Source organism: Tachyglossus aculeatus, unplaced genomic scaffold (genome assembly GCF_015852505.1).
Source record: "Tachyglossus aculeatus isolate mTacAcu1 unplaced genomic scaffold, mTacAcu1.pri scaffold_123_arrow_ctg1, whole genome shotgun sequence".
NCBI lineage: Eukaryota > Metazoa > Chordata > Mammalia > Monotremata > Tachyglossidae > Tachyglossus > Tachyglossus aculeatus.
Window position 1 is genome coordinate 138469 of NW_024044852.1, and position 22366 is coordinate 160834.

The 22366-nt window shown below is 42.9% G+C and overlaps 2 protein-coding genes across 2 annotated transcripts; both read left to right on the forward strand.

Moving 5' to 3' along the window:
- The first annotated feature begins 5 nt into the window (after nt 1-5).
- Nucleotides 6-6334, forward strand: LOC119922738 (olfactory receptor 154-like). The gene is made up of 5 exons (XM_038742412.1): nt 6-110; nt 1333-1415; nt 3640-3723; nt 5425-5548; nt 5693-6334. Exons 1-5 carry the CDS (start codon nt 6-8, stop codon nt 6332-6334), a joined length of 1038 nt encoding a protein of 345 aa, XP_038598340.1.
- A 3615-nt stretch (nt 6335-9949) lies between these two features.
- Nucleotides 9950-17742, forward strand: LOC119922739 (putative olfactory receptor 5AK3). Its single transcript, XM_038742413.1, has 6 exons — nt 9950-10046; nt 11177-11276; nt 11387-11500; nt 11589-11738; nt 14012-14384; nt 17632-17742. Exons 1-6 carry the CDS (start codon nt 9950-9952, stop codon nt 17740-17742), a joined length of 945 nt encoding a protein of 314 aa, XP_038598341.1.
- Nucleotides 17743-22366: the final 4624 nt, after the last annotated feature.

The window sequence follows — 22366 nt, forward strand, 5'->3', positions numbered from 1 at the left end:
CCTAGATGTACGTTTTCAATGCTTTAGCTGGTGCTGAATGCTTTCTGCTACCTGTGATGGCCTTTGACCATTATGTAGCCATCTGTAGCCCACTGCTCTACATGGTTGTGGTATCCTGGAGAGTTTTGCCTGGCTCCTGTCTGGGACATATTTAGTATCCACCATCAACTCTCTGGTCATTATAGTTTTTAATATCTGGATTACCATTCGGCAAGTCCAATCTCATCCATTATCTCTTCTGTGATACTTCTCCTATCTTATCTCTGTCCTGCAAGAACACACTTGAGACAGAAATTTTCATATATGAAAACCAGTATGGCTCAGTGGAAAAAGCACGGGCTTTGGAGTCAGAGGTCATGGGTTCAAATCCCGGCTCCACCAATTGTCAGCTGTGTGACTTTGGGCTAGTCACTTCACTTCTCTGGGCCTCAGTTATCTCATCTGTAAAATGGGGATTAAGACTGTGAGCTACCCCGTGGGACAACCTGATCACCTTGTAACCTCCCCAGCGCTTAGAACAGTGCTTTGCACATAGTAAGTGCTTAATAAATGTCATTATTATAATAATTATTATTATTTATAATCATAATTTTTGTCTCCCTTGTCACCATCCTCTGTGCCATCTTGAAGACATATTTGAAAGAGGGTAGGAAAAAAGCTTTCTCTGCTTGCAGTTCCTATTTGATGAGGGTTATGTTATTCTATGGGACAATGATCCTTAATTATTTAAAGCCAAGGAAATCCTACTCTTTACCTTAGGGACCAAGTGGCCTCTGTGTTCTATACCGTTGTGGTCCCCATGTTGAAATCCCTTATCTGCATTTTGAGAAACAAAGTGAAAAATGCCTTCAGACAAGTGATATATAGGAAAATTGTTCAACATAAAAGGTAATATTCAAACCAGCATTAAGAAAATGCTAGCAATGCCAATCAAACTATTCACTGTGAGCTGTTGGCAAGCTCTTTTTCTCTATTTATTCTAGATTTTTTTATGTACAACTTATTCGTGGTTGTTTAGGATTCCCTATCCTTTTACTAGGGTGACGTTCTGTTTCTTGCCTATGTTCATTCCTTTAATTTGATAGCTAGGAATCTGAAAAACCTGAAATTCGATCTTTAATCAATCATGTGACCTCTTAAGATGGACACCATATTGTTCTATGCAATGGGTATTTTAAAAGGAAGATGTAAGATATGGTCTGTACGTTCAGGTAACAAAATGTTTTCACTTTTTCTTAATAACAACTACATTTCTCACCTCAATCCAGAGACCAGTCCAACAGGTAAAGTCACAGGGATCTGGAAGGGTTCTATGTCTCCTTTATCTATTAGGATTTTGGGAAACATAGCTTAATTCCTGGAAGAAGTGACAGCTCTCAACTTCTTCAGTGGACTAAATTCCAGGTGGCATCCTTGTAGGCAAGGATCATATCTACTAACTCTACTGAATTGTATGTTGCCAAGTATTTAATATCGTGCTCTGCACACAGTAATCAGTCAATAAAAAACACTGATGGATTGATATTAAAATGATTCATGTGCTAAGAATATGAATTGTGTTTTAAAATGCTAAATCATGGCCTTAATATTCCGAGGAATTAATCAATGGCATTTATACAGCACTTACTATGTGCAGAACATTGTATTAAATGTTTGGAAGAGTACAATACAATGGAGTTGATGGACGAATTCCCTGCCCACAAAGAGCTTACGGTCTAGAGGGATAAAGGGGGAGAAGGCACCACTAAATTCAGGGGAGATTAAAGATTCAGAAGTTAAACAATTCAGATGGCTACAAATTGTTTGCAGATCAAAAGAGAAGCAGCATGGTGTAATGGACAGAGTACGAGCCTGGAACTCAGAAGGTCATGGGTACTAATTCCTGTTCCACCACTTGTCTGCTGGGTGACCTTGGGCAAGTAACTTCACTTCTCTGTGCCTCAGATATCTCATCTGTAAAATGGGGATTGATATTGTGGGCTCCAAACGGGACAAGGGACTGTGACCAATATGATTTGCTTGTATCCACCCCAGCACTTAGTACAGTGCCTGACATGTAGTAAGTGCTTAACAAATACCATAATTATTATTATCTCTTTGATCATATTTCATGATGATTTCTCGAGAGAGTAAAGAACTCTGGATTATATTGTTAATGGGAAAACATAATTGGCTATTTTGAAGCAGAATTGAGACTTTATTACTTTCCCACAACGTTGGTCACAGTGTTGCCACCCCCAAAGGGATGTACTACTGGACTCCTTCCCACTGCTGCAGACTCTGGCCATGATATGGTAGGCAGATACTACATTCCAGAAGCTAAAAGACCTTTTGAAAGACCATGTGGCCTAGTAGATAGAACACAGGCCTGCAAGTCAGGGGGATCTGAGCTCTAATCCCAGCTCGGCACTTGTCTGCTGTGTGACCTTGGGCAAGTCCCTTAAATTCTCTGTGCCTCAGTTGCCTCACCTGTAAAATGGGATTAGGATGGTGAGCCTCTTATGGGGTAGGGGCTATGTCCAATCTGATTAACTTGTATGAACCCCAGTGCTTAGAACTGTGCTTGGTAAGTATCATTATTATTGTTATTATTATTATTATGAAAAGACCTAGTGGTCATTCAGCAGTTTCAGAAAGGCTGCTGAGCATTTTCCTGACCTGCTTTGAAGTTCAGGTCAAGATTAGAGGACTGTTCTAGACAACTATTCCATTTTATTTATTGAGTGCTAACTGTGTGCAGAGCACCATACTAAGTGCTTAGGAGAGTACGTTACAACAATAAACAGACACATTGTCTGCCCACAGTGAGCTTACAGTCGATCCCTTCTAGACAGTAAGCTTGCTGTGGTTGGGGAATGTGTCTACCAACTCTGTTACATTGTCAATTTCCAAGTGCTTTGAACAGTGTTCTTAATAGAGTAAGCTCTCAATAAATATGATTCACTGATTGACTGATGGATTGATTGATTGATTGTTCTGGCTCATCTGCCCTAAGGATCATCTCCAGCCCAAGTGAATCCCACCAGACCAGAGGCCCCCTGACAGACTATTGTGATTTGGGGAATTATGAAGTGAGACATTCTAAAAATTCTAGAAGAAAGCCTGAGGAGACAGATGACATTAGCGAATCATGTGACATGGGCTAGTCACTTAGATATTTTGTTCCTCAGTTACCTAATCTGTAAAATAGGGATTAAATTCTCCTCCCTCCTACTTAGACTGTGAGTTCTATGCGGGACAAGGACTATTCCCAACCTTATTATAATAATTATGGCATTTGGTAAGCACTTACTATGTGCCAGGCCTACCCTGGTGCTTAGTACAGTGCTTGACCATTTAAAAACCTTGACTTAGCACTAAAAAAGTCTGTCAACGTTTGCTGGTTCTGGAACATAGTAGGCTGATATTTGAATGAAAAAGTATTAAAACATGGCAAACCTCCCATCTCTCCAAATGTAAGCTTATTCAAAACTGTAAACTCCTTGGGGGCAGGGAATGTAGCTGTTAATTTTTATATTGTACTCTCCCAAGTTCTTAGTACAGTGCTCTGCACACAGTAAGTGCTCAATAAATATAACTGAATGAAGGTGGAATCAGGCCTCAGAGTGTGAACTATCTTAGATGCCGAACTGACATTAGTGTGAATGGAATTAAGAAGCTTTCTGTCACCAGCAGATTGTTGAAAGTTGTTTCCAAGTCTGAATTGAATGTTGTTTATTTAAGGTGATTGTAATGGACAGAGAATTCAAGTAATTCATGGAATAGTGAGACAGAACTTCTACACATAGTACAGTCTGGGCTAGGGCATTCAGAAGAGAGTTTACTCATCCTGAGCAGAACCTTTGGGAATTTCAGACCAAGAAGCATTTCAAGTGAACACATCAGTACTGTGAAAGAACAGATTTATATGCACAATATGGAATGGATTTTCAGTCAGGCATCACCCTTGTCAACAATATCCATTTGCTTAACTTGATGTCAATAGGATCTGTCATCTTCAAATGAGAAGACATGACTCTCTCAGCCTCTTTCCCTCTCCCAGATTTGTAAATGTATGTGTTCCATTAAGTGCTTAGTACAGTGCTCTGCATACAGTAAGCACTCAATAAATATGATTGAATGAATTAAAAATTCAGTTTTATTTATTCTGGTTCTATGGGTAATGAAAATATCTATGCCAGCCTCTCCCACTAGAGTGTAAACTCCTTGTGAGAAGGAAAGAGAACATTGCCCTCTTGCCTAACCAAAACCTTTAGTGCACTAGGTTGAATTCAGTATACACCATTACTCTTGGACATTTTACTATTTATTTGGCAACGTTCAGTGATACCTGAAGCATTTGAACATATAATAGTTGTGGTATTTTTTAAATGCTTACTATGTGCCAAGCACTGTACTAAGAGCTGGGGAGGAGACAGTCCTTATCCCATGTGGGGCTCACAGTCTCAATAAAAATGATTTAAAATGTTCCACTCCACACTTTAGGACATGAAACGAACCCTCTTACAATGTAATTCTAAGTTCCTATATTAAAATCGGAATTACATTTACCTGGAGGACTCCAGAAAAAGAGATATCATTTTGAATTTTACGTCCTTGTATCCTTCTCTTTCCTTCTCTCTATACTCCTCTCAGGAACACTGCCTTCCAAAGTGGAGTTCCAGTCCCACTCCTTGCTGGTACATACAGGTCCCATCTCCCCTACTCCCTGCCCAGAGTATGTCCCACCTCTCCTGCAACACAAGCTAGGTATAACAGGATCTTCCTAAAATGTAATAATTATTATTGTTCTATCTGTTAAATGCTTACTCTGTGCCAAGCATTGAAGTAAGCGCTGGGGTAGATAAAAGGCAATCATGTTAGACACAGTACGAGCTCCTCATTGCATTCACAATCTAAGTAGGAGAGAAAATGGGCACTTGAATCCCCATTTTACAGATGAGAAAAGAAAGAGGTTTACAGAAGTTAACAGAGAAGTTAATGACTTACCTAAGGTCATCCAGCAGACAATTGGCAGAGCCAGGATTAGAACCAAAGTCCTTTGAACCCCCAGGCCTGTGCTCTTTCCATTAGGTCATACTGTCATGTGAGGAGAGAGAAGGATTCAGGGCATTAAAAAGCTTCTTTGGAAACTTCACAAACTGGCAAAGTGGATAAAGCACGGATGTGTGCAGAGCCTTGCACTAAGAACTGAGGAAACATCAGAAGCATAAGACTCAGGATCTGACCTCAGGAGGCTCAGGAGAATAAGACCTGAGAGACAGTTGAGCCCAGTGAGGACACAGGAAGCATGTGATCAGCCCTCTCCCTGGAACCAAAGGAATCATGCCAGGGTCTGAATTAATGGAATCAAATGTAATTTTGTCATCATTTACTCTAATACTACTTTTTTCCATTTACCTTCCGATTAATCACATACATTAGGGAGATGGACCAGAAAGATATCACTGCAGTCCCTGAATTCATTCTTATGGGACTTACTGAACTCGCAGAATTCCAGACCCTTCACTTTTTGGTGCTTCTGGCAGTCTATCTGATCAGCCTTTTGGTAAATTTGGGATTAACTGTGCTAATCAAAATCGACTCTCGACTTCACACTCTGATGTACTTCTTTCTTGGCTACTTGTCTGCCTTTTATCTTTCGTATTTTTCAGCTATTGCTCCCAAGATGCTCGCAGTCTTTTTTCTGTAGGTGAGAACTATTTCCTTGATAGAACGTGCCATGCAGATTTATCTCTTTGTGGCCTGTGTAACCACCGAGGATTACCTCCTGGTGGTCATGGCATATGAATGCTTCATGGCAATCTGCAACCCTCTGCTCTATGCGGTTGTTATGTCCCCCAGAGTTTGCACTCAGTTCAGGCTTTGTTCATATCTCATTGGTTTTCTCCAGGGACTCATTCAGGTGCTGCTAATATTTCATCTGCCATTTTGCAAGTCAAATATCATCAATCATTTCTTCTGTGATCTCTCCCCAATATTAAAATTATTGTGCAGTAACACCTTCCCCAGTGAGGTCTTGCTTTTCAGACTGGGGCTTTTCAATGGAACTCTCACCTCTCTGGAAATTGTGGTGTCTTATGTATATATCCTCATCACCACCCTGAAGATCTGCTCTGCAACAGGGAGACCCAAGGCCTTCTCCACCTGTGTCTCACACCTAACAATGGTTGGCTTATTATATGGGACCACCATCTTCATAAACATTCGGCCCAGTTCTCAGTACACACCAGAAAATGACAAAGTGGTTTTCATGTTTTATACTCCTGTGATGCTAATGCTGAATCCTCTGATCTCCAGCCTGAGAAAGAAGGATGTGAAAGATACCCTGTGAAAATAACACATAGAAAAGCATCATCCTGGAGGATGTAATGCATTTCCTATGTTAAATGATTAATTTTTTCAAGGTGCATGTTCTCATCAAGTTAGTTCTGTAACTTATGCATTGTATCTTTGAATCGGGTGTTGAAATATTTATATTCAACAGCAGTTGTTAAAATGTCATGGGTAGGGCTTGCTATAGATGTAACAAACAAGTCACATGTGAAAAACCATAGCTAAGGAGAAAATTAAGGCCATTATCTGGATAATTCTAAGGTAGAATGGTTTCAGACTGAATTTTCTTTCACATCTCCATATGTAGTCCTTTTATTGGAAAATCCCTCCTGTATTCAAATGTTGCTGAAATACTCAATCACTGACAATTAGGGCCATGACAGAGGGACTGGAATTCTTTGTATCAATGTTCCACATGCCATTTTGCTGAAAGAAATACCATGTGAAAAGGAACACTAATGATTGCTATTGTTTCTATTGCTAACACTGTTAAATAATTTACCTTTGGCCTTTTGCATTTTATCTTAATATAATTAATCTTTGAATTATTTCCATATTGTTATACCTCAAGTGGGTTTTTGTCCCTTCACTAGGGAATGAGGGATCAGCAGTTTGCAATGGAGAGGCGAAGCAACAGTGAAATGAGCTATTTTTTACAGGCTTTTCAAGAAAGAGGTTGAGGAAAGTTTCAGTAGTTCTTGTGTGTGCCGAAGAGCTTACATTCTCCCATTTCTGCCTCTGGATGAAAATCTGAAAAGAGGCAGGAGAAAAGAGACTGCAGCAAATCTTCAATCAATCACTCAATCAATAGCATTTATTGAGCTTCTATTCTGTGCTGAGCATTGTCACAGCATGACCTAGTGGAAAAAGGACAGGCCTGGGAATCAGAGCACCTGAGTGCTACTCTCAACTCTGGCACTTGCCTGCGGAGGGTCCTAGGGCGAGTCACTTTAGGCGAGTCATTTTACTTCTCTCTGACTCCGATTCCTCATTTGTAAAAGGGGGATTCAATGACTGTTGGGGATTCAGTCACTGTTCTCCCTCTTAGATTGTGAAGCTTAGGTAGCCAGCCTTTGTCTCTTCCCTAGTGCTTAATACAGTTTTTTGGCACATAGTAAGAACTTAACAAATACTATTATTATTGTTATTAAGATTAATATTACAATAGAGCTAATAGATTCAATCCCTGACCTTGAGGAGCAAATACCTGCAGGCAGAGACAGTGGAATCCGGGGACTCCTCATGGAAAGCAAAGAGAGGAATTCAGTTTCTGCTTTCAGCTCTGCACTTTTGAATTAAGTCCTTAGTTGTGAAAGATTTTAGTAATAATAATAATTGTGGTATTTTTTAAGTGCTTACTATGTGACATGAACTGTACTAAGCGCTGGGGTGATTGGGTTGAACAGTCTCTGTCCCACATTGGCTCACAGTATTAATCCCCATTTCACAGACAAGGTAACTGAAGCACAGAGAAGTGAAGTGACTGTCCCAAGGTCACACAGCAGACAGGTGAGGGAGTCAGTATTAGAACCCAGGTCCTTCTGACTCCCAGGCCTGTGCTCTCTTCACTAGTACACTCTGCTTCTCCAAGCAGTTCTCTGGTACATTTTCTTTCAGGTTGTCATTGGTCTGTGAAAAGTGGGCTAAACTGTTTGGTCCATCTCCTTACTTGTGTCCTCCTAGAGCAGCCACTAGACTGGAGAAACACATCTCCTCCAAGAGGCCTTGTTTGACTAAGCCCTCATTTCATTTTCTCCCACTCCCTTCTGCAACTTCCTGATTTGCTCCTTTTATTCACCCCTCACCTCAGTCCCACAGCACTTATGTACATATCCCGAATTTATGTATTCATATTAAGGCTTGTCTTCCCTTCCAGTATGTAAGCTCACTGTGGGCAGAGAATATGACATATTGTATTCTTCCAAATGCATTGCTCTGCACACAGTAAGCTTTCAATATGATTGATTGATTGGATTTGGATGACTGTCTTAAGGACCTTTGAAAGGAAATCTTACAAGAAAACCTGATGCTTAATAAGATTCATATTGTAGTGTGGCCCATTGATAAAGTCAGAGACCTGGAAGTCACAGGACCTGTATTCTAATCGCAACTCTGCCACTACCCTCCTGAGTGACTTTTGGATGCTTCTCTGTGCCTCACTTTTCTCATCTGTACAGTGAGGAATAAATACCTGTTCTCCTTCCTACATAGACTCCACTCCATGTGAGCTTGTTGTGGGTAGGGAACCTGTCTACCAACTCTGTTGTGTTGTACTCTCCCAAGTGCTTAGTATAGTGCTCGGCACACACTAAGCACTGAATAAATACCACTGAGGATGATAAGGAACAGATCACCCAGCCCCCCAATCCAGCCCAGACCCAGCCTTAGCCAATATTTCCACATATTCGGCAGAGATCTGCAGACATGTCTGAGAAGCCATATGGCCTAGGGGAAACAACACACACCTAGAAAGCAGTAGATCTGAATTCTAATCCCAACTCTTGCCACCTTGTCTGTTGTCTGACCTTGGGCAAATATTTCCCTGTGCCTAAATTTCATCATCTGTAAAGTCGGTTTCAATACCTGTTTTCACTCTCTCTTAGACTATGAGCCCAAGGTGAGACAGGGTCTGTGTCTGAACTGATTATCTTATATTTACTACAGAGCCTAGTATGATGCTTGGCACAGAGTAAGTGCTTAACAAATGCCCCAATTATTATTTGGGTTACTGAATTCAAAAAATCATTTTAAATATCCTCTACTAGTAGTGTTCAATTTTCATAAGGCTACAAAACATTTCCCAACATTCCCCCACCCCCCATATCCTTCTAGACTATAAGCTCCTTGTGGATAAGGAACGTGTCTACCGACTCTACTGCGTTGTACTCTCCCAAGTACTTAGTACAGTGCTCTGGACACAGTAAGCATTCAATAAATTTGATTGATTATTTGATTGATGTCCCAGTACATCTCTATTTCCTTTTTCTCCCTTGGTTGAAAGAACATGAGCACGTACTTGTTCTCAGGCCATAGTTTGCCTTATTCTTGCAGAGATGCAGCATGGCCTAGAGGATACACCATGCGCCTGGGATTCAGAAGGACCTGGGTTTTAATCCTGACTTCGCAATTTTTCTGCTGTGTGACCATGGGCAAGTCACTTGAATTTTTTGTGCCTCAGTTACCTCATATGTAAAATGGGGGTTAAGACTGAGCCCCAAGTGAAGCAGGGACTGTGCACAACCCAATTGTCTTATAACCACTCCAGCACTTAGAACAATGTCTGGCACACAGTAAGCACTTAACAAAGGACATAATTATTATTAGTATTTGAATCCAGCGAGAGGTTTAAAACAGGTTGCATTTTATTGTCTGGGGCTGGGTTAAGTGGGGCAAAATATTTTGGTGGGCAGACTGCAATAGTTTATGAAATAGCTCCCCAAACTCCATGAAACGACCACTTCTCTTGGTTTATATTTAAAGGAATTGGATTCCCTGACTATAGGTTCATACTCTCTGGAATGAGCATTGAGCAATTAAGCCCTACCATGCATCTGCCAAATGGCTACTGGGGACTGTCAGATATGCTTTCAAAATCTCAAGGGACTGGGTCCCTATGTTCCTCAAAACAAATGTAATCACTCCTACCTCTTCAGAACTAGAATCTGGGGGCCATGGGGGAGGGAGAGCTTTCTTTCTATTTTCATCTTCAGGTAATCAATTGTATAAGATGGAAAAATGCTTTCTGTCTAGACCCGAGTGTTAGGATAATAGTGATGCTATGTACCAAGGACTGTACTAAGCCTTGGATAGTTACAAGATAATCAGATCAGATACAATTCCTGTCCCTCATCGGGCTCACAGTATAAATTGAAGAGAGAACAGTAGTTAATCCCCATTTTACAGAGGAGGCAGCTGAGGCCGAGAGAAACGAAATGATTTGCCTAAGGTCACATAGCAGACTAGTGGCTGAGCTGAGACTAGAACCCAGGTCCTCTGACTCCCAGGCTCACACTGATAGAAGCCTCAGTTATTTATTTGCATTTTTTCCAAGAAAGGGGAGTATTTTACCTATTTAGAGCTTACTGACTAGTGTGGAAAACAAAGAATCAACGATTAGTAGTGACCTCCTATTAATCCAGTATCTTTGGAACATAGACACTGCTAGATATTTGAAAAGTCTAGCTATTTGAAGGTCATAGTATTAAAGGGCATTAATTAATCTCAAGTCATCAGATTCTAGCCAAAAGGAAAATTCAGTTGCCACCTTATTTGAGTCTGCTTCTCTCCATCCCCAATGGGATAGAACTACCTAAAGGAGAGTGTCAGCAGGAGGTGGGAACTTGTGGAATACGTTGGTGCAGCAGTATAGGAGGGTGGGAGTGGCAATGCTAAGGGGGACCCTTCTTTTGGGGACACTTCTCCCCAGTCTAAAGTGCTTAGGAGAAGCAGCATGGCCTAGTAGATTGAGCATGAGCCTGGGAGTCAGAGTAATGTGCGTTTTCATTCTGACTCTGCCACTTACCTATTGTGTGACCTTGGGCAAGTCACTTAACTTCTCTGTGCCTCAGTTACATCATTTGTAGAATGGGGATTATGACTGTGAGATGTGAGATGTGGGCTGTGTCCAACCTGATTAGCTTGTATGAGCACTTAGTACAGTGCTCTGCACACAGTAAGCTCTCAATAAATACGATTGAATTGATCTAGCCCAGTGCTTAATAGTGTGCCCGGCACATAGTAAGCTCATTACAAATACCATTAAAAAACCCCAAAAACTCCTTGACTGCTTTGAGGCCTGCTTGCATGGACCCTCCCCTTTCCTGTTTATTGACATTTTTAGTTTTAGATCTTTCTGGTACAACAGATATACTGGTCATAAGCTTTGGAGAACTAACTCTTGCTTCACCTGATTACTGCTCTAACATGTATAATTCGATAGTGTGAAGCTCTTTCAAGTGATAGCCACTGCGCAATAATTTCCAAGCTGCCACACCAAATACAGTCATTCAGGAATTGTCCAGAATTCAATAAAGCTTTTTTTGCATTTCAGTAAAGTCTCATATAAACTTCCAAGAAGATTTGAAGTAGCACCTATGCTAGGTCGATGCCCACCAGAATATTCAGGGGCCTGTGTGCTGCCAGTGCTGTTGGTGAACACTCACGAGTCAGAGGTATGTTTGGGTGAGCCCTGGGTCAAGCACATATGTATGGTTTGCCTGAGATATTGGCCTCATTTTTCCTCATAAAACCAGAGTTGCTATCATGGAAATAGTAGTAATAGTGAGAATGGATAGCTGCAAGAATAAGATATGCCCAACTGAAGCTTGTCACTGGCAAAGACCTGAAGATGATACTTCCATTCCCAGCAATAAGTCTGCAGCCAGCAACGGTCTATTTCCTAGGTGATAATTATCCAGTAGGGCCGCTTTTCACTTTGCATCATCTTTCTCTTCCCCATTTTTCTGACCCTTTTCACCTTATTCTGTTTTATCTCATCCCAACCCTACATTTTTTTTTTACATTATTCTGGCCAACAAAGCTTCCCATGGGCAGGTTCCCCAGTTCCCCAAGCCTTAAATGATTAAAGCATGGGGATGGACAGAATGGGCTTAGGGAACTGAAGTGTTCCATACTCCTAAATGTGCTCTCAACTCAGTCTTATCTGCTCACTCACACCCACCATCACCAAACTGAGCCTCCACGCCATCCCTGCTCCCCCTGCTAGCATAAAATGTAGAGAAGGGGTTCGTTCAAAGTCTTAGTGAGACAGTCTGGTCTATGCAGAGCTATCCTTCATACCACCATACCCATCTTCCATTGTACCTCACCTACAATCAATCATATTTATTGAGTGCTTACTGCATGCAGAGCACTGTGTTCAGTACTTCAGAAAGTACAGTATAATAAAGCTGGTAGGCATGCATTAGGCAAGATGGTTGAGTACTTTGTGGCCAGTAGTAAGGAATTTTTGTTGGACGCTGACGTGGATGGGCAATGACTGGAGGTTATTGAGGAGTGGGGAAATATGGACTGAAACCTTTTGTATAAAAACTATCCTACAACTCCCTAGGATCTGAGAGCCTACCCACGGCGAAGGCTTTAAAAAAAAGAATGGCATTTGTTAATCCCTTATTATATTTCAGGCATTGTACTAAGCTGTGGGATAGATACAAGCTAATCAGGTTGGACACAGTCCATATCTCACATGGGGTTCACAAACTTAATCCCCATTTTACACATGAGGTAACTGAGGCTCAGGGAAGTTGAGTGACTTGCCCATGATCACACAACAGACAAGTGGAAGAGCTGGGATTAGAACCCAAGTCCTTCTGACTCCCAGGCCCATGTTCTATCTACTGGGCCAGGATGCTTCTTTTCAATTTTTTTAAAGGGTAAAGGTTGCTATATAGTGAGAGTTGACTGTGTAAGGAGAGAAGCCTGAAAGAGTAGAAAAAGTAGTTTTACTAACAATTGTCGACAGTGACATGCTGCTGTCTATAACAAACACAGGGAGTTTTATAGAAGGAAAGAATTTCTGATTAGGAGTGGAGGCGACACCTGCTGGTGAACTCCGGTTTGACACCACATTAGGCAGAGTTGTGAGCCCATTTCCAGTGTTTGATTTATCATCATCATCGTCTTCAACATTAATAGTATTTATAGAGTGCTTACTATGTGCAGCACACTGTATTAAGCACTTGGGAGTGTACAATGCAACAGAGTTGTTAGACACATTTCCTGCACACAATAAGCTTATAGTCTAAAGGGGGAGACAAATATTACTGTAAAAAAGTATATGATATAGAATTAATAGACATATACGTGACTGCTGTAGGGTTGAGGATGTAGTTAATATCAAATGTCCAGAGGTCACCGATCCAAGTACACAGACGATGCAGAAGGGAGAGGGGAAAAGAGGGTTTAATCAGGGAAGACTTTTGGGAGGATATGTGGCCTTACTGAGTCTTTGAAAGTGGGGAGAATGGTGATCTGATGTATTGGGAAGGGAAGGGAGTTTCAAGTTAAGGGGAAGATGTGGGGAAGAGATAGGCAGCAAAATAGGTGAGATCAGGGCACAGTGAGTGAGTAGTGATAGAGGAACAGAGTATTTAGGCTGGGCTGTAGTAGGAGACTAATGAGGTAAGGTAGGAGGGGGCAAAGTGATTGACTTCTCCTCAGTTGAAGAGTTCATCCTTTTGGGCCTGACTGATAATACATGGATACATGGATGATCACATGTTTCATGACATTTTGGGGGATGTATCTTGTAATGTGAGTGGGGAATCTTGGAATGATCCTGTTAATCTGGGTTGACCCTCGACTTCACTCTCCTATGTACTTTTTTTATCAGTCATCTGTCTCTGGTTGATCTTGGTTATTCCTCCACTCTTACTCCACACATGCTATCAGACTTCTTAAGGAAGGGTAAGTTGATTTCTTTCAGCGGCTGTGCTACCCAGATGTATTTTTTTTGTCATCTATGCAACCACAGAATGTTACTTTTTGTCAGCGATGGCTTATAACCATTATGTCACAATCTGTAACTCACTGCTCTATGAGGCTATCATGTTGCCCAAAATCTGTGCCCACTGGACATCGGATGTTACCTCATGAGTTTTGGGAATGCAATCACCCAGACCATTCTGACATTCCGTCTATAATTCTGTGACTCCAGTGTCACCAACCACTTTTTCTGTGACCTCCCTCACCTGCTGGAACTTTCGTGCTCCAACACCCACGTCAGCGAGACTGTACTACTACTGTTTGCAGTCTTCCTAGGTGTATTCACATCACTAGAAATCATTCTCTATTATATATTCATCCTTGACACCATTTTGAGCACTGGCTCTGCTGAAGGGAGATGCAAAGCTTTTTCTACCTGCACCTCCCACCTGGCAGCTGTGACTATTTTCTACTGGACCACGGTCTTCATGTATATGTGGCTGAGCTCCAGCTACTCCCTGGACTTGGACAAAGTGACCTCTGTGTTCTATACAGTGGTAATCCCCATGTTGAATCCCATGATCTACAGCCTGAGAAATAATGAGGTAAAGAATGCCATGAGCAGTTTTTGATGCCGGGGATTGGGCTCTTGAGTGAAGAACCCTTTTGATTGGAGGGTTACATAGAAGCACTTTGTATGGAAAGGAAAGTGTGGATTTTAGTTAGATTGAGAAGATAGAACCAACGGGATTTCATGACTGATTGAATCTGTGGGTTGAATGAGAGAGATGAATTAAGGACAGTGCCAAGGTTAGGGGCTTGGAAGACAGGAAGAATGATGATGTTGTCTAAACTACAGTGATGGGAAAGTCATGCAGAGGATAGGGCTTGGGTAGACAAAGGTACTGTTCTGTTTTGTCCATTCTATGGACTGAATGTCAGGGCCCACAAAGTTTGAGTTCCTGGGGCCCTAAGTAACCTGGAAACACTCCATGGCCTAGAGCCTTCCTGCCCATAGCCATTCACCCTTTAGACTCTGTACCCCAAGGCCAAGGTCATTGATGACCTTTGAAAGGGTAGTTTCTGCATAGTGAAGCACCACTAATCTCCTTCATTCCACCTACATATTCAGTCTGTCACCAAATCCTGTTGGTTCTACTTTCACCACTTTGCTAAAATCCATTCTTTCCTCCCCATCCACACTGGAACTATGCTGATCCAAGCACTTATCATATCCCACCTTAACTATTGCATAGACTTATCGCTGACCTCCCTGCCTCCTGTCTCTCCCCACTCCAGGCCTTTCTTCACTCTGCTGCCTAGAGCCTTCTTTTGAAAAGAAGCCTCTCCACTCCTCAAGAACATCCAGTGGTTGCCAGTCCATGTCCACAACAAACAAAAACTCTACCATTAGCTTGAAGACATTCAATCAGTTCTCCCCCACCTACCTTACCCAATGGATAGAGCACAGACATGGGAGTAAAAGGATCAGGGGTTCTAATCCCTTGGGCAAGTTACTTCATTTCTCTGGGCCTGTTATTTCATCTGTGAAATGGGGAGTGAGACTGTGAGCCCCATGGACAGGGACTGTGTCCAACCCTATTTGCTTGTATCCACCCCAGCGCTTAGTATAGTTCCTGGGACATAGTAAGTGCTTAACAAATACTATTATTATTATCATTATTTCCTACAACCAGGGATGCCCATTTCCCTCCACGGACACCAACCTACTCTCTGTATCTCAGCCTTACCTGCTTTGGGGCCGGACTCTTACCTATATCCTCCCTCTGACCTGGAACTCCCTCCCATTTCACATTCATATAGCACCATTCTCCCTGTCTTCAAATCCCTGCTAAAATAATATCTCCTTCAAGAGACCCTCCCTAACTAATCCCTCATTTCCCCCAACATATTTACCATTCCCTCTGCATAACTCTTGCACTTGGGTCTGCATCCCTTAGACACTTAGATATTCACTCCACCTCCAGCCCCACAACACTTAAATACATATCTTTATGCACTGCCATTTCCTCTATCTATTCATTTCAATGCCTGTTTCCCCTTCTTAATTGTAAACTCCTTGTGGGCAGGGTTTGTGACTACCCAGTCTATTGTATTGTATTTTTCCAAGCACTTAGTACAGTGCTCTGCACATTTAGAACTCAATAAATACCATTACTGATTAATTGATTGGCAGTGGCTATGTAATTCTGGGGATTGGAGGGTAATAATAGTAATAATAATTGTGGTATTTGTTAAGTGCTTACTATATGCCAAGCACTGTTCTAAGTGCTAGGATAGAGATAAGGTAATCAGGGTGGACACAGTCCATGTCCCTCATGGGGCTCACAATCTTGATCCCCATTTTACAGATGAGGTACCTGAGGCACAGAGAATTTAAATGACTTGCCCAAGATCACACAGCAGACTTGTGGCAGAGCTGGGATACGAAGCCATGACCTCCAACTGCCGGTCCCATGCTCTTTCCACTAGGCCATGCTGCTTCTCTCCATCCTCTCCTTTCCTCTCCATCCAAACTGCTACCCTGCTCGTTCAAGCTCTCATCCTATCCCGTCTGGACTACTGTATCAGCCTTCTCTCTGATCTCCCATCCTCGTGTCTCTCCCCATTTAAATCCATACTTCATGCTGCTGCCCGGATTGTCTTTGTCCAGAAATGTTCTGGATGTGTTACTCCCCTCCTCAAAAATCTCCAGTGCCTACCAATCAATCTGCACATCAGGCAGAAACTCCTCACCCTCGGCTTCAAGGCTCTCCATCACCTCGCCCCCTCCTACCTCACCTCCCTTCTCTCCTTCTACAGCCCACCCCGCACCCTCCACTCCTCTGCCACTAATCCCCTCACCATGCCTCGTTCTCGCCTGTCCCGCCATCGACCCCCTGCCCATGTTATCCCGCGGGCCTGGAATGCCCTCCCCCTGCCCATCCGCCAAGCTAACTCTCTTCCTCCCTTCAAGGCCCTACTGAGAGCTCACCTCCTCCAGGAGGCTTTCCCAGACTGAGCCCCTTCCTTCCTCTCTCCCTCGTCCCCCTCTCTATCGCCACCATCTTACCTCCTTCTCTTCCCCACAGCACCTGTATATATGCATATATGTTTGTACATATTTATTGCTCTATTTATTTATTTATTTTACTTGTACATATCTATTCTATTTATTTTATTTTGTTAGTATGTTTGGTTTTGTTCTCTGTCTCCCCCTTCTAGACTGTGAGCCCACTCTTGGGTAGGGACTGTCTCTATATGTTGTCAACTTGTACTTCCCAAGCGCTTAGTACAGTGCTCTGCACACAGTAAGCACTCAATAAATACGATTGATTGATTGATTGATTCTCTGTAAAACCCCAGTCAACCTGGAGAATCTTGGGGCAAAGTAGGAGAAGGAAGATACTAACTGCTTTCATCCCAGGAGATTTAATTGTTCTATACGTGTATGTTTACATGCATCTATTTGCATATGCATATGTTTATGTGAACACCAACATGTGCACTTATGATATTCACATATACACATGTTCACATGTATGTACTTAGATACAAGTGAATATATCTAAATATGAATCTTTTTCACACATACTGTATATGCATATATATGCACTCTTCTGTGTGCTGAAGAGTTGGAAATAGGACTATGTTATCTCATCAGATACATACCTATATACACATAGATATTTGTCTGTGTATAGATTCATATATGTAAACGTGGAAGAATTTGATATCTTTTAAATAATTAGCTATGAGCCCAGTTTGTGCTTACAAAACCAAGAGAATTAGAACTGTGCAATTCTTCCAGGCTTTGACCAAATGGGATTTTGGTTCCATTTTCAACTACAGTTATTGGAGAGCTGCAAGGTGATAGAGGGTACTTTAATGCCCCTTACACAAGCCCTGGTGGAGAAGATTCACCTTTTAAACAGGGGGCTAGACAAAGAAAATCCTTCATAAGTGTGAGGACAGGTGTCCATCCAAGAACCTGGTCTCTAGAGAGGAATAGAGGCAGAGGATGAGAGATGAGGTAACGGCAGAAAGGGAGAGGGGAGATATGTGGGTGCTGGTACAAACAGATGACCTGGAGACTCAGACCCAATTCAAGGACTAGAGGAATCAGTGGGGTCACCCAGAACACCCCACGAGGTAAGCCCAGGACTACATAACTGGATCCTGAAAGCCCCTCCCATCTTTAAACTCTGACCAGTTTTGAAAGTTCTACTGCATTATAAGAATAGCTGGATTGACAGGGTGGATTCCTTAGGCCAAACTGCAACCCGAATCCTACCTTGAAGACTGGATTTCTACCTTGAGGTGTAAGGGGAAGTCAGGGAAGGATTGGATGAGGTGGGAGAGATGGATGGAAAATCAGTGATGGGGGTAGTACTTGGATCTTAAAACCAAAACAGCGTGGCTCAGTGTAAAAGAGCCCGGGCTTTGGAGTCAGACTCTGCCAATTGTCAGCTGTGTCACTTTGGGTAAGTCACTTAACTTCTCTGTGCCTCAGTTATCTCATCTGTAAAATGGGGATGAAGACGGTGAGCCCCCTGTGGGACAATCTGATCACCTTGTAACCTCTCAAGCGCTTAGAACAGTGCTTTACACTAGTAAGCACTTAATAAATGCAATCATTATTATAAAATATGGCTGCTAACTTCAAAAAGGGTCTGCTGATTGCCAAGAAAGAAAAAGCTTCAGACAGCTTTAATCTCTAACTCAAATTCACTACCTTTTCCCTCCTCCTCCAACTCCCCGATCATAATTCCTCATTCAGGAAGTTTAAACAATCTTTTTCACCTCCATCTACTGGAATGTAAAAATAAACCTAACAACATTACCAAAAAATATTCTTATAGAGATTTGTTGTAAGTTTTAATTTACAATGTGGAATTAATCGCATGTGTTTACCCATTCACATTTTAGGCTAAACAATGCCAACTGAACTCTCCATCTCTACCTCACAGTAGACCCTCTTTATACCGCATAAAGGCATTTTCTATGGCAAACCATGAAAATTTCTACAATTTTGGGGAACACAGTTTTCTTCTCAATATTTTCTTCAGTACACCTTTCATCTCACTGTTTCTCAAACTGTAGATGAGAGGGTTTAGCAGAGGTGTGAGTAGAACATATGCCAGAGAGAGCAATTCCCTGCTCTGTGCAGTGTAAATGGTCTTTAGCTACAAGTAGGTGAGATTAGCTGGGCCATAGAATAGGTTCACAGAAGTCAGGTGAGAAGCACAGGTGGAGAATGCTTTTTGTCTTCCTGCTGTCAAAGACATTTTCAGAATAGTGTACAGAATGAGAGTGTAGGACAGAGGAATCATCAGGAAAGAAAGCATAACCACTGAAATTGTGCCTATACAGGCATAGATTTCAAAGAGGAAGGTGTCTCCAGACACCAGCTCCAGTATCAGGGTAGTTTCACAGAAAGGAGGTTAATTTTATTGCGGCCACAAAACGGAAAGCTAAATACCCAAGGAGTTTGAATCATGGCAATAACTGACCCGGAAATTACAGAACCTGCTGTGAGCTTGGTGACAACTGCTTTACTCATAAGGAAGGGGTAATGCAGGTGATTACAGAAGTCCATATAGCGATCATAGGCCATTGTGCATAGGAGAAAGCATTCCATAATCTCTAGGAATAGAATGAAATACATTTGCACCGCACAGCCAGCAAATGAAATGGTTTTGTGATCCACTGGAAGAATCACAAGCATTTTAGGGACAATCATTCCACTGAAGCAATTTTCTAAGATGGACAAGATCCTCCAGAATAAGTACATAGGAATGTGAAGACTGTTCCAGGGTGATGATGAATAAATGACCATGTTTCCTACAAAGACAATTAAGTAAATGATTAAAAATACCACAAACAGAAGAAATTGCAGTTTGGGAAAGTTGGAAAAACCCAGGAGAATGAAGTCATTCACAGCACTCTGGTTCCCCTCATCATTTCAAGTATGAAAACACGAAGGCAAATGTTATGTTCATTCATTCATTCAATCGTATTTATTGAGTGCTCACTGTGTTCAGAGCACTGTACTAAGCGCTTGGGAAGTACAAGTCGGCAACATACAGAGACGGTCCCTACCCACCAACGGGCTCACAGTCTAGAAGGGGGAGACAGACAAGAAAACAAAACATGTAGACAGTTGTCAAAATCGCCAGAACAAATAGCATTAAAGCTATGTGCACATCATTAACAAAATAAAATAGAGTAATAAATCTGTGCAAATATATACACGTACTGTGGGGAGAGGAAGGAGGTAGGGCAGCCGGATGGGGAGGAGAAGAGAAGAAATGGGACTCAGTCTGGGAAGGGGAAAGCCTCCCGAAGGAGGTGAGCACTCAGAAGGGTTTTGAAGGAAGGAAGAGAGTAGCTTGGTGGATGAGTGGAGGGAGGGCATTACAGGCCTGGGGAAGGACGTGGGCCAGAAGCCGAATGCCGGGACAGGCAATAATGAGGTACAGTGAGGAAGTTGGCATCAGAGGAGTAGAGAGTGCAGGCTAGGCTGTAGAAGGAGAGAAGGGAGGTGAGATAGGAGGGGGCAAGGTGATGGAGGGCCTTGAAGCCGAGAGTGAGGAGTTTTTGCTTGATTCGTAGGTTGACAGGCACCCATTGGAGATTTTTGAGGAGGGGAGGAACATGCCCAGAGCGTTTCTGCACAAAGATAATCCGGACATCAGAGTGAAGTATAGACTGAAGTGGGGAGATAGAGGAGGATGGAAGATCAGAGAGGAGGCTGATGCAGTAATCCAGTCAGGATACGATGAGAGATTGAACCAGCAAGGTAGTAGTTTGGATGGAGATGAAAGGACGGAACTTGGCAATGTTAGGGTGAGACCTGCAGGTTTTGTTGATGGTGTGGGGTGAACGAGAGAGCAGAGTCGAGGATGACACCAAAGTTGCGGGTTGGTGAGATGGGAAGGATGGTAGTGCCATCTACCGTCTACTATGGGAAAGTCAGGGAGAGGGCAGGGTTTGGGAGGGAAGATAAGGAGTTCAGTCTTGGACATATTGAGTTTTCGATGGTGGGCAGACATCCAGATGGAGATGTCCTGAAGGCATGAGGAGATATGAGCCTGGAGGGAGGGAGAGAGAACAGGGGCAGAGATGTAGATTTGGGTGTCAACAGGGTAGAGATGATAGTTGAAGCCTTGGGTGTGAATGAGTTCACCAAGGGAGTGAGTGCAGAGAGGACAGAAAGGGACCAAGAACTGACTCTTGAGGAACCCCTACAGTAAGGGGGTGGGAGGGGGATGAGGAGCCCGCAAAGGAGACTGAGAATGAATGGCCAGAGAGATGAGGAGAACCAGGAGTCTGTAAAGCCAAAGTTGGATAGCGTGTTGAGGAGAAGGGAGTGATCCACAGTGTCGAAGGCAGCTGAGAGGTCGAAGAGGATTGGGGTAGAGTAGGAGCCGTTGGATCTGGCAAGAAGGACGTCATTGTTGACCTTTGAGAGAGCAGTTTCAGGGGAATGTAGGGGACAGAAGCCAGATTGGAGAGGGTCAAGGAGAGAGCTGGCATTGAGGAATTTGAGGCTGTGGGTGTAGACGACTCGTTCTAGGAGTTTGGAAAGGAAGTGTAAGAAGGATATAGGGCAATAACTAGAAGGGGAGATGGGGTCAAGAGATTTTTTTAAGATGGGGAGACGTGGGAATATTTGAAGGCAGAGAGGAAGGAACAAGTGGAGAGTGAGTGGTTGAAGATGGAAGTTAAGGAGGCTAGGAGGGAAGGGGCAAGAGATTTCAAAAAATGAGCGGGTATGGGGTCTGGCACACAGGTGGGTGGAGTAGCACTTGAGAGGAGGGAGGAGACCTCATCTGAAGAAACTGCTGGGAAGAATGGGAGAGTAGTGGAGAGGTTTGAGAACTGGGAGGTGATGGAGAAGGGAGAGGGGTGACTTTGGGGAGCTCAGACCTGATGGAGTAAATTTTACTAATGAAGTAGGGTGCCAGATCGTTGGGGGTGAGTGATGGAGGAGAGGGAAGAACAGGGGGCCTGAGAAGGGAGTTAAATTTATGGAAGAGTTGAAGGGGATGATGGGCATGAGTGTCAATAAAGGAGGAGAAATAGTTTTGCCTGGCAGTGGAGAGGGCAGAGTTAAGGCACGAAAGGATAAACTTGATGTGAACCAGGTTGGCTTGGTGTTTAGACTTTCGCCAGCAGCGTTCAGCAGCTCAAGCATAAGAGCAAAGGAGGCAGACAGTGTCAGTGATCCAAGGCTGTGGGTTAGTGGTACGAGAGCGGTGAAGGGAAAGAGGAGTGAGCGAGTTGAGTGGAGAGGGTGGAGTTGAGAACAGTAATCTGGTCATCAAAATTGTGTAGAGAGGATAGGGAGGCGAGGTGGGGTGTGATGCCCTGAGAAATATGGGTGGGGTCGAGAGAGCGAAGGTCTCTGTTGGGTACTAATATAGATTTACAGGCGGAGGACTGTGAGTGAGGTGGCAGGTGAGAACGTTATGATCAGAGATAGGAATTTCAGAGTTGGTGAGGGTGGAGACAGTGCAGCAGTAGGAGATCATGAGATCGAGGGTGTGACCAAGTAGGTGAGTGGGCAATGTGGAGTGGAACA

Bases quoted from the DNA above. Each gene is read 5' to 3' on its own strand.
- LOC119922738 (XM_038742412.1), top strand. From the start codon at position 6: ATGTACGTTTTCAATGCTTTAGCTGGTGCTGAATGCTTTCTGCTACCT. The intron at 3,724-5,424 runs GTGATTGTAATG...CACATACATTAG, and splicing joins TTGAATGTTGTTTATTTAAG to GGAGATGGACCAGAAAGATA. The intron at 5,549-5,692 runs GTAAATTTGGGA...TTTTTTCTGTAG, and splicing joins TCTATCTGATCAGCCTTTTG to GTGAGAACTATTTCCTTGAT.
- LOC119922739 (XM_038742413.1), top strand. From the start codon at position 9,950: ATGTTCCTCAAAACAAATGTAATCACTCCTACCTCTTCAGAACTAGAA. The intron at 10,047-11,176 runs GTAATCAATTGT...TGACATTTTTAG, and splicing joins CTTTCTATTTTCATCTTCAG to TTTTAGATCTTTCTGGTACA. The intron at 11,501-11,588 runs GTCAGAGGTATG...TCATAAAACCAG, and splicing joins CTGTTGGTGAACACTCACGA to AGTTGCTATCATGGAAATAG.